Source organism: Piliocolobus tephrosceles, chromosome 13, assembly GCF_002776525.5.
Source record: "Piliocolobus tephrosceles isolate RC106 chromosome 13, ASM277652v3, whole genome shotgun sequence".
NCBI lineage: Eukaryota > Metazoa > Chordata > Mammalia > Primates > Cercopithecidae > Piliocolobus > Piliocolobus tephrosceles.
This window is the reverse complement of record NC_045446.1, coordinates 112,583,138-112,595,269: the sequence shown is the minus strand read 5'-3', so window position 1 is coordinate 112,595,269 and position 12,132 is coordinate 112,583,138. Positions and strand designations below refer to the sequence as shown.

Genomic DNA, 12,132 nt, shown 5'->3' with positions numbered 1-12,132 from the left:
ACTCAAATAAGAAGGTAAAGCAAAAGGTTTGATATATAATATAAATGCAAGAAATCTACCTCATTTAAAAAGCTTCATCATAATAGTGAAAAGCATTCTTTAAAGACTTTTGTTTAGGTAATTAATAGATATTATCCATAATTTCTTGATGGGGGTTAGGTGTTAATTTTTTGAAACCACATATAATTTGTATGAAAGTAAACAGTTTGTGAGGACAGGCATGGTGGCCTGGGATTATGCCTGTAATCCCAGCACTTTGGGAGGCCGAGGTGGGCGGATCACCTGAAGTCAGGAGTTCAAGACCAGCCTGGCCAACAGGGAGAAATCCCGTCTCTACTAAAAATACAAAAATTAGTCGTGTGTGGTGGCACTTGCCTGTAATTCCAGCTACTCAGGAGGTTGAGACACAAGAATCGCTTGAACCCGGGAGGTGGAGGTTGCAGTGAGCTGACATCGTGCCAGTACATTCCAGCCTAGGCGACAGCAAGAGACTCGGACAAAAAAAAAAAAAAAAAAAAAAAAAAGAAAGAAAGAAAAAGAAAAAGTAAACAGTTGCATAATCTTTACTGAGAAATAAAGGTTTGATATCCCTTATAGGCAAATGTCAAACAGAACTATGTGCAATTTGGGCTCAGTAACTTATGCAGAAAAGCTAAAAGTTATAATTTTAAAATTTGGTGAATTTGATTTGGACATTTTTTGTGTTGAAGCAAAATCATTCTTTTCCCCTTTGTGTTTCAAAGTTTGAAAATTTATTTATAAATATTTATTTATTATATTTATTATAAATCAATATTACATTTACATGATTTGTACTCAAAAGGTACAAAAGGCTAAACAGAGAAAAAAAATCTCCTTCTTGTCAAGTGCCCAGTACTTCAGTCTCTCAAAACAACTAATGTTGTGAGTTTCTTGTGTATCTTTCCAGAGGTAAGCATAGACAATCAAATATGTATCATTTTCTCCCTCGTCAGAAGTATTACCTCTCTGTACTTTGCTTTTTTTGCTTAACAATGTATCTTAGAGCTCCTTTTTTGAGTGTGCATAATTTAGCTGTGATGTGCAAAGTGTATATGTTGGATACATTTCAATGTACATTTGTAATTTTGATAGACATTATCAAATTGTTCTCCATAGAGGTTGTATAAATTTATATTCTTCACATCAATAGATGAAAGTTATTCTTCCCCGACAGATTTACCAACAGAGTGGGTAATTAGATTTTTTGGTCTTTTCATTCTATAAATGAAAGATGTTGTCTCAGTGAAGTTAAATTTGTGTTAGTCTTATATTTGCACCTTTTCAAATTTTTAAGAGTTACTTAAAATTTCTTTTTTGTGAGCTGTTTCTTTTTATCCTTTGCCTATTTTAAAATAATGCCCTTCCTTTTTTATCTTGTTGATTTGTAGAAACTTTTTATATATAACAAATTACCCCTGTTTGTCATGAACTACAAATACTTTCTCCCAGTTTGTTGTTTCTTTTATCTATTTTGCTTAAGATAATTTTTGCCTTACAGAATTTTAAAAAATTAACATAGTTAATTTTATCAATGTTTTCTTTTATGACTTCTAAACTTTTATTTTATACACAGAATGGTCTTTCCTGTTTTAATTTGTTTAAAAGTATTTTTTCAATATTTTTCCTTCTGTTTCCTTTTAAGATTATTTATCATTGTAAGACAAATCCCTTTAGAGTGACAACATTTGCACCTTCCATTTTTTTGTTCATAATTTGATTGCATTATCAACAGGAGTTAGAAGATAAAAATCAATTGGCTTCATAAAAAGTATCTTCAAACAAAACAGCACTTTAACAAACATATACCTAATATTTAACTCTACACACGGAGTCCTTTTGAGAAATGTTTACAGGCTCATGATACAATTTGATAAGGTCTTATGATCTCTAACACCAAATACTCTCAACATATAATGGTAATAACTCTCATGTCCTTTTATTTTCAAAAGTAAGCATATTAATTTGGTATAACTGTTTGAAGTTTGTTGTGTCAAACTTTATTTTAAATCTGATCATATCATTTGAATGGCTTAGAATGGAAGAAAAGAATATTCCAAAGGTATGTTTGTTAGCTTATTGGGTTTTTTCCCCCTAGTAACATATTTGGCTACTCTTTGGGATACAATGGAGAAACTGGTGGAATACTAGCAAAAGACTGATGAAAGAGCATTCTTATTCCACCATACATCTCTTGCAGGATTAAAAAAAGGTATAAGTTTTCTCATGCTTCAAAGGTCTTCTTTTCTCTTTATCACTTCATGAAATATGCTTTGAATTGAGATATCAAAGGCAGAATAGAGAACTTCAAGAGAAATGAAATGAGTTTTTGACCCTATACACTGACCCAACCTGAAGGAGCAAAATGGATGGATTTAGTCCTCCTTGTGTTACGAATACACTGTGATTTGAATGCCACATCCTTAAGCGTGTTGTTCTCATGTGGGTTCACACCCTAATTTCCACTGCAAACACATTATTTTTGAAGATGCATTTGTCAGAAGCAGCCAGCAACTCCCTTTATTTTTGTAGACATGTCATCCACTTTGGTAGTGCTTAAAATAAAGTACTCAGATAGAAGGTAAGTTGCAACAGACAACAAGCAATATTATGAGTAAAGTGTGTTACTCAGATACTTCTGAAATACATTTCTTCCTTTATTTTGAAGGCCACGGTATAGGCAACTTGGCTAATGGAACCAGTCTCTTCCTTTGATCATCAATAGAGTTATCTTTTCGGGAAACTAAGTCCCAGCTCAGATGACCATTTTAGCTGAGGCTGACATGAAAGAGAGAGGGACTGTTTAATTATTAGCTCTCTGAAAGACATGTTTTTTTCTTTCTTTAATAATTCTTCAGCTGAAACCACAAACAGAGTACTTTTGGGGAGGTGGCTTCATTTGATCTTTATTTCTTTACTCTGGGCACTGTGTAGGATCTGGGCTCTATGTGTCAGCTTTGCAGAGAGACACAGCCTGCTGGCCCTGGGTGACAGATTCTAGTCAAGTAAGAATCAAAAGTAAGTGTAATTTAGGTGCATTTACTTAATCTAAGACTTGGGAAGGCGTGTGGCAAGGAGCCTGGCATATAGTAGGTGCTCAATGAATACTTAGAATAATCGAATATAATGAATGGATGAAGGGCAAGCCTGGAGAATGTGCCAGGCTGGTTTCAGCAACTGATTTCCATTTTCTGTGTGTATCTATGGATATTTGAGAGGGTAATAGGGACTATGGCAATTGACTAAAGGTGCTGTGCAACACAGTAGCCACTAGCCCTACGTGGCTATTGAGCACCTGAAATAGGACTAATCTGAGATTTGTGGAAAGTGTAAAATGCACACTGAATTTAGAAGGTTTAAGGAATGCAAAAATCTCATTAATAATATTTATATTGATTACATGTTAAATAATATTTTTGATATGTTGGGGTTCAGTGAAACACATTAATATTTCACCTGTTTTCTCCTACTTTTTAAATGTGACTTTCTGCTTTTTAAAAAATGTAACTAATAGAAAATTTAAAATTACCTGCGTGGCTTGCATTATATTTTTATTGGACAGCACTGGTATACACTTTAGAGATAAACCAGGCGATGTAACATCTCTGCTTTTAAAGAGAAAATAGTTTCCCTGTCCCCCTCCCCTGCCACAGCCAACCTTCACAAGCTGTCTAAAAATGTTCTCCTTCCCTGGGCGTCTGCGGCCGGTGGGTGGGGTGAGGTTTAGGGCTCTAGCAGGCAGGAAGGTGAGGCCGCTGCCTTTGGAACGCGTTGCCTGCCACAGGAAGATACCGGATTCAATACCAAGATTGAATCTCAAAGGGGCCTCCCTAACCCCACCACGGAAGTAAGGCGGGCCAGCCACCGCCTCGAGCCAAAGTTTCTGCAACCCTGGCAATCCCCCCGCACGTTTCTGCTCAGGAGCCCCACACAGCAGAGAAACTTCCCGGCTTCTCCAGCCTCGCTATCTCCCCTAGGCTTTGGGACACAGCTTTAAGGGACTGCGGGGCCGGGACAGGATCTGAAACCTTTGGAGCACCAGACGCGTCCGCACAGCCCGCCCATGCGCGCTGCTGGCACCAGGACCCGCAGTCTGCCGGCAGCGAGTCCCCGCCGCCGTTCCTCTGGGCACCCCGGGAGAAGGGGGCGGCCCTGAGGAATCCCCTGCACTCCGGATGCCCTATTTTCCCCGCCCTCAGCGCCCCAGGGCCCCGCTCGGGTCCTGGCAGCCCGTGGTGTTCTCTCTGCCGCGGAGCTTTGTTTCCCAGTGTCGCTGAAAGGGAAAGAGAAAGAAAACGCCTTCGGTCCTGGAGGTCCTGCCCCTTCCTGAAGAGATGCCATTTCCTCCGTCCATCTCTCCTTTCTTAGGTTCCTCCTGGGGCCCCGGCAGAGGCGGGGTGGCTGGGCCCCGAGTCTCTCTCTAGTTGCAGCGCGGGCTTCGGGCAGGCAGCGCGGTAGCAGAGCTGGAAAAGAGGGCGCCGGGAGCCGTCCCGCCCCTCATCGCCCCCGGCTTCTCCGCCTGATTGCAGGGCCTGGGGAGATTGCCTTAGCTTTGGGGGAAAGCAGGACGCTGAGTCCAGGGCTTACGAAACAAGGGAAAGATAAGGATGGAGGAGGCGGTCTACATCGCCCCCCACTCCCTTTCCGATCCCGCAAACACTGTGAGAGGTGTGTAAGTTCTGACGGGGGGGTTGCAGTGCCTTGGCTCAAAGGTAACTGTCACTTGAAGACGTTTTTACTGCCCCAGCTCTCAAAGGGACATTCAATAATCACTTCTGCTTCTGCGACAGAAGTTGGTCCCCTCCCCAGAATGAAGCCGAAATCCCGCCCCCAAAGCTGGGTGCAAATCTGTGCTCTGTGTGGGGCTGGAGTGTAGGGCGCCCTCAGGCACGGGCCACACGCTGGTTGTACACCCGTCCAGCCCTCGAGAGCCACTCGGCCTATTAGGGTGGGGAGACAGAATGACTTGATTTCTACTCTGCCGATGCTGTAAGCTCACAATGGAAGCGGGGGTGAATGTGGACGTCTGTAAAATGTAGACGGTCACCCCGGGCCCCTCCTCACCAGTCTCCTCCTTCTGCCTCCAGCCCTGCTGAGACGATGGGCCAGGGCTTAGCGCTAGGAAAGGACTTCTGGAAGGTCTATTGTCTTCCTCTCCATGGCCACCTGCTTTCAGGTCTTCAGTTTCTTTCTTTCCCTTTCTTTCTTTCTTTCTTTCTTTCTTTCTTTCTTTCTTTCTTTCTTTCTTTCTTTCTTTCTTTCTTTCTTTCCTTCTTCCTTCCTTCCTTCCTTTTTTCCTTCCTTCCTTTTTCCTTCCTTCCTTCCTTCCCTTCCTTCCTTCCTCTCTCTTTCTCTCTTTCTTTCTTTCTTTCCTTCCTCCCTTCCTTCCTTCTTTTTCTTTCTTTCCTTCTTTCTTTTTTCTGAGCTGGGACCTCACTATATTTCACAGGGTGGTTTTGAACTTCTGGTCTTAAGCAATCCTCCCCCCTCAGCCTCCAAAAGCACTAGGATTACAGACGTCAGCCACCACACTGGGCCTCTTCTCTTCTTACTACTATTAGAGTTTTTTTTTAATCACATTTTAGATTTCACATCAAAGCATTCTGATTTCATTTAGATGCCTACTTGCCAAGATCTTATTTTAAAGTCTCCCTCACATCCCTTCCTCCTTCCTCTCAAGCTCTTCATCTACTTACCATTTACCAGTTCATCCTTATGGAATAGAATGCTGCCACTTCCTAGTGCACTGTAGTTTGGGGCCTAATTGATTCTGGTAATTAATTTGTTCTACCTGCTAGATCAGATGGAAATCCTACCCACGCGCCCCAGGATTAGCACTTGGCTTTCTAACACCTCCTCTAATTATCTAATAGCATGGGTTGTGAGGACTCAGTCTCTATTAAAACACTTTTACTATTAGCAGTAGTGATTGGAATTGTGATGACGACTAGATTTCAACAAATTAGAGCTTAAAAATGGGGAGATGGGAGAGAAGTGGCTTCTTTTAATTTCCCTGAGTTTAACATCAATAATTAGAGCAATTTTTGGAGATGTGAGCTGAAATTACCCCTGCTGTGTTGTAGATGATCACCCTAATTTTAGCAAATTGACTCCAGGGAAATAAATGTGACAGATTAGAAAAAGACAAACAGAAAAAAAAAAAATGAAAGATTGGTAGGGACAGAAATGAAAGGAAAGAGGCTGGGAAAGAGGAGTGGGAAACAAAAACGTAGTACAATTATTTCAGGGGGCTAGGGTTGAAAAAGTAACAGCAGAAATAGCAAACTGCGTGAGTGAAATGAGGAGAAAGTAAATATTTGAGGGGACATGGAGGATGGCACTAAGAGATGACTCTGGACATATTTACACGGACCAAATAACTTGACTAATGTAGACATAACTGCCTCCTCCTGCCCACTGCCTACAACTGAGGTAAAGACTGTTATGATGACCATCATTTTCTTTCTTTACCTTAATAATCCAGTCATCCCTCAGCCATAAACTTAAGTAGAATCTAGCAATTTGAAGTATCAGGTGCCCTTTCTCCTCACTTCCTCCCTTCTTTTTTTGCCACCAAAATTATGGAAACTCTTAAAACCCAGGCCTAAATGCCTGAATAAGTGCTTTATCCCTATTGCTTTGGTGCCCTTTTAGTACCTTCTCCTCTGTAAAGAGGAGTTTGCCGGACAACAGAAACTTTTTCCTTTTAGCTTTCTTTTAAAAACGACTGGAAACAAAGCAGCCCCCGCAGTGACGGGGCAGAAATTGAGGTCAAGAAACCTGGTAGGAACAAGAACCCTGCGGGCTCTGTTGTTCCCAGGCTTGGCCGGTGGTGTTCAGCACCGCGGACAGCTCCCCGCCCCGCCCCGCCCCGAGCCTCCCGCACCCTCCCCTCTGCCTCTGGCAGCCTCGTCATTGGCTCTCCCCGCTCCCCTCTCCAAGCTGCCAATTCTCCAACACAGAGACCCAACCTACCCAGGAGCTTATCTTCTTGCCTCTCCAGCGCCCGGGGTAGCCCAGGCCCGGGAGAGAGCAGAGGAGATTCGAGCCTCGGAGGGTAAGTTGCTGGCTTTTGAGCAGGCTTGAAGACTCTGCCTGCGTCCTCCACTTCGTCCCGGCTCTTGTCCTGTGGCAGGTGCTCCGCTCAAGATGAATCTCAACTTCACCTCTCCTCTACACCCGGCGTCTTCTCAGAGGCCCACATCCTTCTTCATCGAGGACATCCTGCTGCACAAGCCCAAGCCGCTGAGGGAGGTGGCCCCAGACCATTTCGCCAGCTCTCTGGCCTCTCGGGTGCCTCTGCTAGACTATGGCTACCCCCTCATGCCCACACCCACCCTCTTGGCTCCTCACGCCCATCACCCTCTGCATAAGGGAGACCACCACCATCCTTATTTCCTCACCACCTCGGGTAAGTAACAGGAGCCTCAAGGTATGGGCAGTGAGAGAGCAGGGCTTCTAGCACAGACCCTAAACCTGTGATGGAGCCAAGGAAAGGCCAGACTGGCTCTGCCTGGCTTGGTGGCCTCCTTCCCTAAGTGACAGTGGAAGTCTGGGGATATGGCTGACGCCATGCGGAGCTCCCTGGAGGCATACCAACTCACGGGGATAATTCGTGATCCCCCCGGCACTCTTCATAGCAGAGGATAGGTGCCTGGTCAAGAGGCAGCATATAGGGTTTGACAATACTCTTGGTGGGCAGTGCTCAGTCTCCCTGCTTGTGATCTTCCTGGCCACTTTGGTTCATCTCTCAATCCTGATTCTCCGCCTCTGCCCACTCGGAGGGAGACCCTTGACCATCCCACCCCGTGGACAGAACTTTTCCTGCACAGAAATTCACAACACTCTGTCCAGGGCAGTTCTCTTTTTTCCAGGCACTGAGCATTTGCAGATACTGCTGGGGGCATAGAAGTGAATGAAGGTTTGGGCTTCTCTGAGAACGAAAGGTTTGGGCTAGCCTGAATAAGAGAGAAAGCGTGAGAAAAAAGGGGAGGTTGGGGGAGATGCAGCTCTTTAACCCTCCTCACCTTCAATATCTAACATTTAACTCACAATCTTAGTCTGGGCTACCCTCCTCTGCCCCAGCTGCCATCATTGCTGGAGGCGGGTGCTAAAGTATTTTGATTTCTCTGGTCTGACAAAAAGCAGGGACTAGCAAAGTCTGTTTAGGACAGGAGGATGTGGGGAAATACCCAGATTTTTTTTTTCTGTCTCCCTCTGAAAGGCCACATCTATGGTTTTTTCTCCGGCGTTTTCAATCCAGCCAGAATAGAATAATTCGTTGAGTCCAGACTCATAGCTCGGAGGTGGCAACAACCATGGTCGGTGCAGGGGCTGGGGGCAAGACAGGAGGTAGTTTGTGGGCGCTGGAATCCAGAACAAAGCTAAAAGTGTTTGTAAGGTGGTAAAAAAATCCAGACTCCGGGGCAGTCGGTTGGAGGGGCAGTGATAAAATAAAGGCTGCATCCACGTCCACATCTCTGCACTGGCTTCACCACCCGCTGGTGACAGTCTATTCTCAGTGGCGTCAGTGGTTCACCCATACAGCAGTGGCCAAAGCCTGCGGTACCCGCACTATTTGTTGTTATGTTTGTTTATTTTCCCTGGGATTGGCCGACGTTGCTTGTGGTAGCTTCTGTCCGCTTGGTGCGTCTCAGACAGAGTCAATCTTGCGAGGGTCAGGAAAGACAAGTTTTCCCGGACCCGGCCATGGAAAAGCGCCTCAAACCCTTCTGCTTCGCTGGCCTTGGAGAGGGAAAGAATGAGAAAAAGAATGAGGACCAGATTAGATAGCCGGGTCCCCAGCGCGACCCAGAAACGGACGAGGAGACGTGAGAGGCGGGAAATGCTCCTCTGTTCCCGCTCCGGGGCTTCTCCGGATAAGGCAGTTTTGCTCGGCTCCCTTTGGCTGCGGTGGGATAGGAGTGGCTTGGGAAACAGAAAGGTGTTTTTCAGTGAGGTTTAGAGGCAAGATTATGTCTATGCATCTGCTAGCCCCAGAACAGTACTGAGCGTCATCAGGGGTCTAGGAGGATACGGTGGGGGCTGGGGACAGCACTGCTCCTGGGCCATTTGACATTTGCAAAAAAACTTCGCCAGGCGCTGCTGAAGACGGCTCTGGCCTACCCTACGGAAGTCTCTCCAAGAAGACATTTTTAAACGGCCTCCGGATCTATTTTCCGATTTTCTTTTCTGTTTTATTTACTGTTTGTTATTTGTATTTCTAGATGACTTTCCAGATAAAGATCTCCAAGCGCTATTTCTGAGGCTTTTTTTTTTTTTTTTTTTTTTTCCTGTTTCTCTGCCCTGGATTCCTGAGAGAAAGGCTTGAGGGGCTTTGGGGCTAGCAGACTGGTGGAGGCGAGGGGCGGAGGGAGGCACTGGGGGCTAGGGGAAGGGAGGGGAGCGGTGCGGAGGTTGCTCTGCGGGGACCCAGGCTCTGCCCACTTGGTTGCTCTTCTTTCTGCAGGGATGCCCGTCCCAGCGCTGTTCCAGCACCCCCAGCACGCGGAGCTGCCGGGGAAGCACTGCCGCCGCCGCAAAGCCCGCACTGTTTTCTCTGACTCGCAGCTCTCGGGCTTGGAGAAGAGGTTCGAGATCCAGCGCTACCTGTCCACGCCAGAGCGAGTGGAACTGGCCACCGCCCTCAGCCTGTCCGAGACGCAGGTGGGCGGGAGGAGAGGGAGGCCCTGATCTCTTCTTCGTTCTTCTCTCCCTTCAGCTCTTAATACCTTCGGGACCTTGTGGAGTAGGAATGGACCCTGCTGACGCTTATTCTAGGCCTTTCCTAAGAGCTTTCGTAAAATTACCCATACCCGGCCGGGCGCGGTGGCTCACGCCTGTAATCCCAGCACTTTGGAAGGCCGAGACGGGCGGATCACAAGGTCAGGAGTTCGAGACCAGCCTGGCCAACATGGTGAAACCCCATCTCTACTAAAAATACAAAAATTAGTCGGGTGTGGTGGCGCGCGCCTGTAATCCCAGCTACTGGGGAGGCTGAGGCAGAAGAATCGCTTGAACCCGGGAGGGGGAGGTTGCAGTGAGCCGAGATCTCGCCGCTGTACTCCAGCCTGGGCGACAGAGCCAGACTCCATCTAAAAAAAAAAAAAAAAGAAAGAAAGAAAGAAAAAGAAAAAAAAGTACCGAGACCCCAACCTCACATTTCTCGAGCGGGGCTCTGGACAGGAAGGAAACACTCCTCAGGTAATTCTGACGACCACCTCCCACCTCCGGGTTAAGAACTATTATTCGCATGAATACTCGTCAGAGAGAGGAGTCTCTCCGACCAGGCTAGGAACCCGGGTCAGAGGTAAATGGTAAGCGTTTAGGCGAGTTCTTGTCCTGAGAGAAGTCCACACACGGAGATTTCTTCCCCCTTCTTTCTTCGGTCTCTCTCACAGCGGCCAATGTTCACATGCACCTCCGCTCCAACCCCAACACACACACTGTGGTTTAAGTCCCCTCCCTGTTCCCCTGTCCTGAGTGGAAGAACGGTTTTTATCTTCCTCCAAGCGCTATTCACCTGCAACCTCAAACCCCGTCCTCTCTTCCCCATTTCTCATAGTCTCTACCCAGAACGCCTCTTGCTGTGAAATCATTAGCTCTGCCAGGTCCGGGTCTGATTTTCTCTCGGATGAGAACCAGGAGGTTCAATTCTCATCTTCCTGTCCAGGAGTCTTGCGGATCAGGTGGTTAGATGTCTCAATCAGAGGAACGTCAGCTGAGCCTAAAAAAGATTTGCCCACGCAGCACTTACTATTAGTAGTTCTAATTAATAACAATATGCATAACTGCTAACCACCCATGTTAATCCTCATCATTATTTTGGGACAGTTACCCCTGAAAGCCTCAGACTGTTCGATTCTCATTCGGCTTAAGGCGATAACTTATGAGCAGTTGAGGCTATCACCGCTCTTGGATACTTCATCAACGGAATGCCGCCCATTTTCCTAAACCCCAGCAGCAATCGCTCAGATTTGGAGGGATGACATGATTTTATTTTTATCTCTCCGAAATCAGGTGAAAACATGGTTCCAGAACCGGCGGATGAAGCATAAAAAGCAACTGCGGAAAAGCCAAGACGAACCCAAAGCACCAGACGGGCCAGAAAGCCCCGAGGGCAGCCCCCGCGGTTCAGAGGCCGCAGCCGCCGAGGCTCGGCTGAGCCTGCCCGCCGGCCCGTTCGTACTGACCGAGCCAGAGGACGAGGTGGACATTGGAGACGAAGGGGAGCTGGGCTCAGGGCCGCACGTGCTCTGAGTCGCCAGGCTGGGGAGGGTGGTAGGCAGGGGAGGAGACTGCGGGGCCGAGCGCCGTTCCCTCCCGGACGGGAAGACTCAGACTCCAGTCTCGTGGCGGGCCTTGGAGATTCGCTCCTGGAAGACAAACAAAACCCACCTGTCCTCCAGGCCAGTGAGGAGCCAGTGCGGCCCGCGGCCCGGCCTCCCGCTTCCCCTCTCGCCCTCCCGGTCCCAGCCACTGGAGAGTGTGCGCCCGGGCGCGCATTTTCCTGCGTCCGTCGTCCTTGGGGTCGGGGACCAGCCCAGTACCGCGTCCTAGACTGGAAATTCGACTTTCGGCTCTCTGTTTTCTCCGATCAGAGACCCCTTTCTCCCTCGCTTCTCAGCAACTTGCCCCTAGATCTGTTCTTTCCTTGCCACGCCAACTCCTTGCCCTTTCTTGGGCAGTCCGTTTGGCTGCAAAGGGACCAGGTCTCTGGGGTCTCCGCTCCACGGGGATCCAGATAGAACCGCAATCTGATATTTAAAACGTCCAGTGTCAGGACAGACTCATGCACTGCTCGTCACTAACCTCCCGCTCGCTCCCATCCCCCATGCCCCGAGTCTCATCTCTGACTCAAATACGAAGGCGACTCCCCGCTTCTCTGGGCGGCGCTTCCATCCTCTCTCGTCCCTGTTCTCCGCCAGAGCTCGCGGTTCTGCATCCTGGCACCCTTCCTCAGCTTGTGGCCCCCAGGCGCAGACGCCCCTTACGCCCTGTGTCCCGCGTACTGCGCGGCGTCAGCGCGCGGCGGGAAACTTGGGCACAGAAAACCCTTAGCGCAATTTCTGCTTCCCGAACTTGCTGCGCTCCTGTCCCGCAACGCTTCCACGT

At 47.5% G+C, this 12,132-nt stretch overlaps 1 protein-coding gene across 1 annotated transcript; it reads left to right on the top strand.

The window, feature by feature from the left end:
* Positions 1-7,004: 7,004 nt before the first annotated feature.
* On the top strand, positions 7,005-11,397 carry BSX (brain specific homeobox). The gene is made up of 3 exons (XM_023208100.2): positions 7,005-7,429; positions 9,488-9,684; positions 11,038-11,397. Exons 1-3 carry the CDS (start codon positions 7,168-7,170, stop codon positions 11,275-11,277), a joined length of 699 nt encoding a protein of 232 aa, XP_023063868.1. The 5' UTR covers positions 7,005-7,167; the 3' UTR covers positions 11,278-11,397.
* Positions 11,398-12,132: the final 735 nt, after the last annotated feature.

Excerpts from the sequence above, each read along its gene's own strand:
- BSX (XM_023208100.2), top strand. The coding sequence starts at position 7,168 with ATGAATCTCAACTTCACCTCTCCTCTACACCCGGCGTCTTCTCAGAGG. Across the intron at positions 7,430-9,487 it reads TTATTTCCTCACCACCTCGG|GGATGCCCGTCCCAGCGCTG; the intron begins GTAAGTAACAGG and ends TTCTTTCTGCAG. Across the intron at positions 9,685-11,037 it reads TCAGCCTGTCCGAGACGCAG|GTGAAAACATGGTTCCAGAA; the intron begins GTGGGCGGGAGG and ends CTCCGAAATCAG.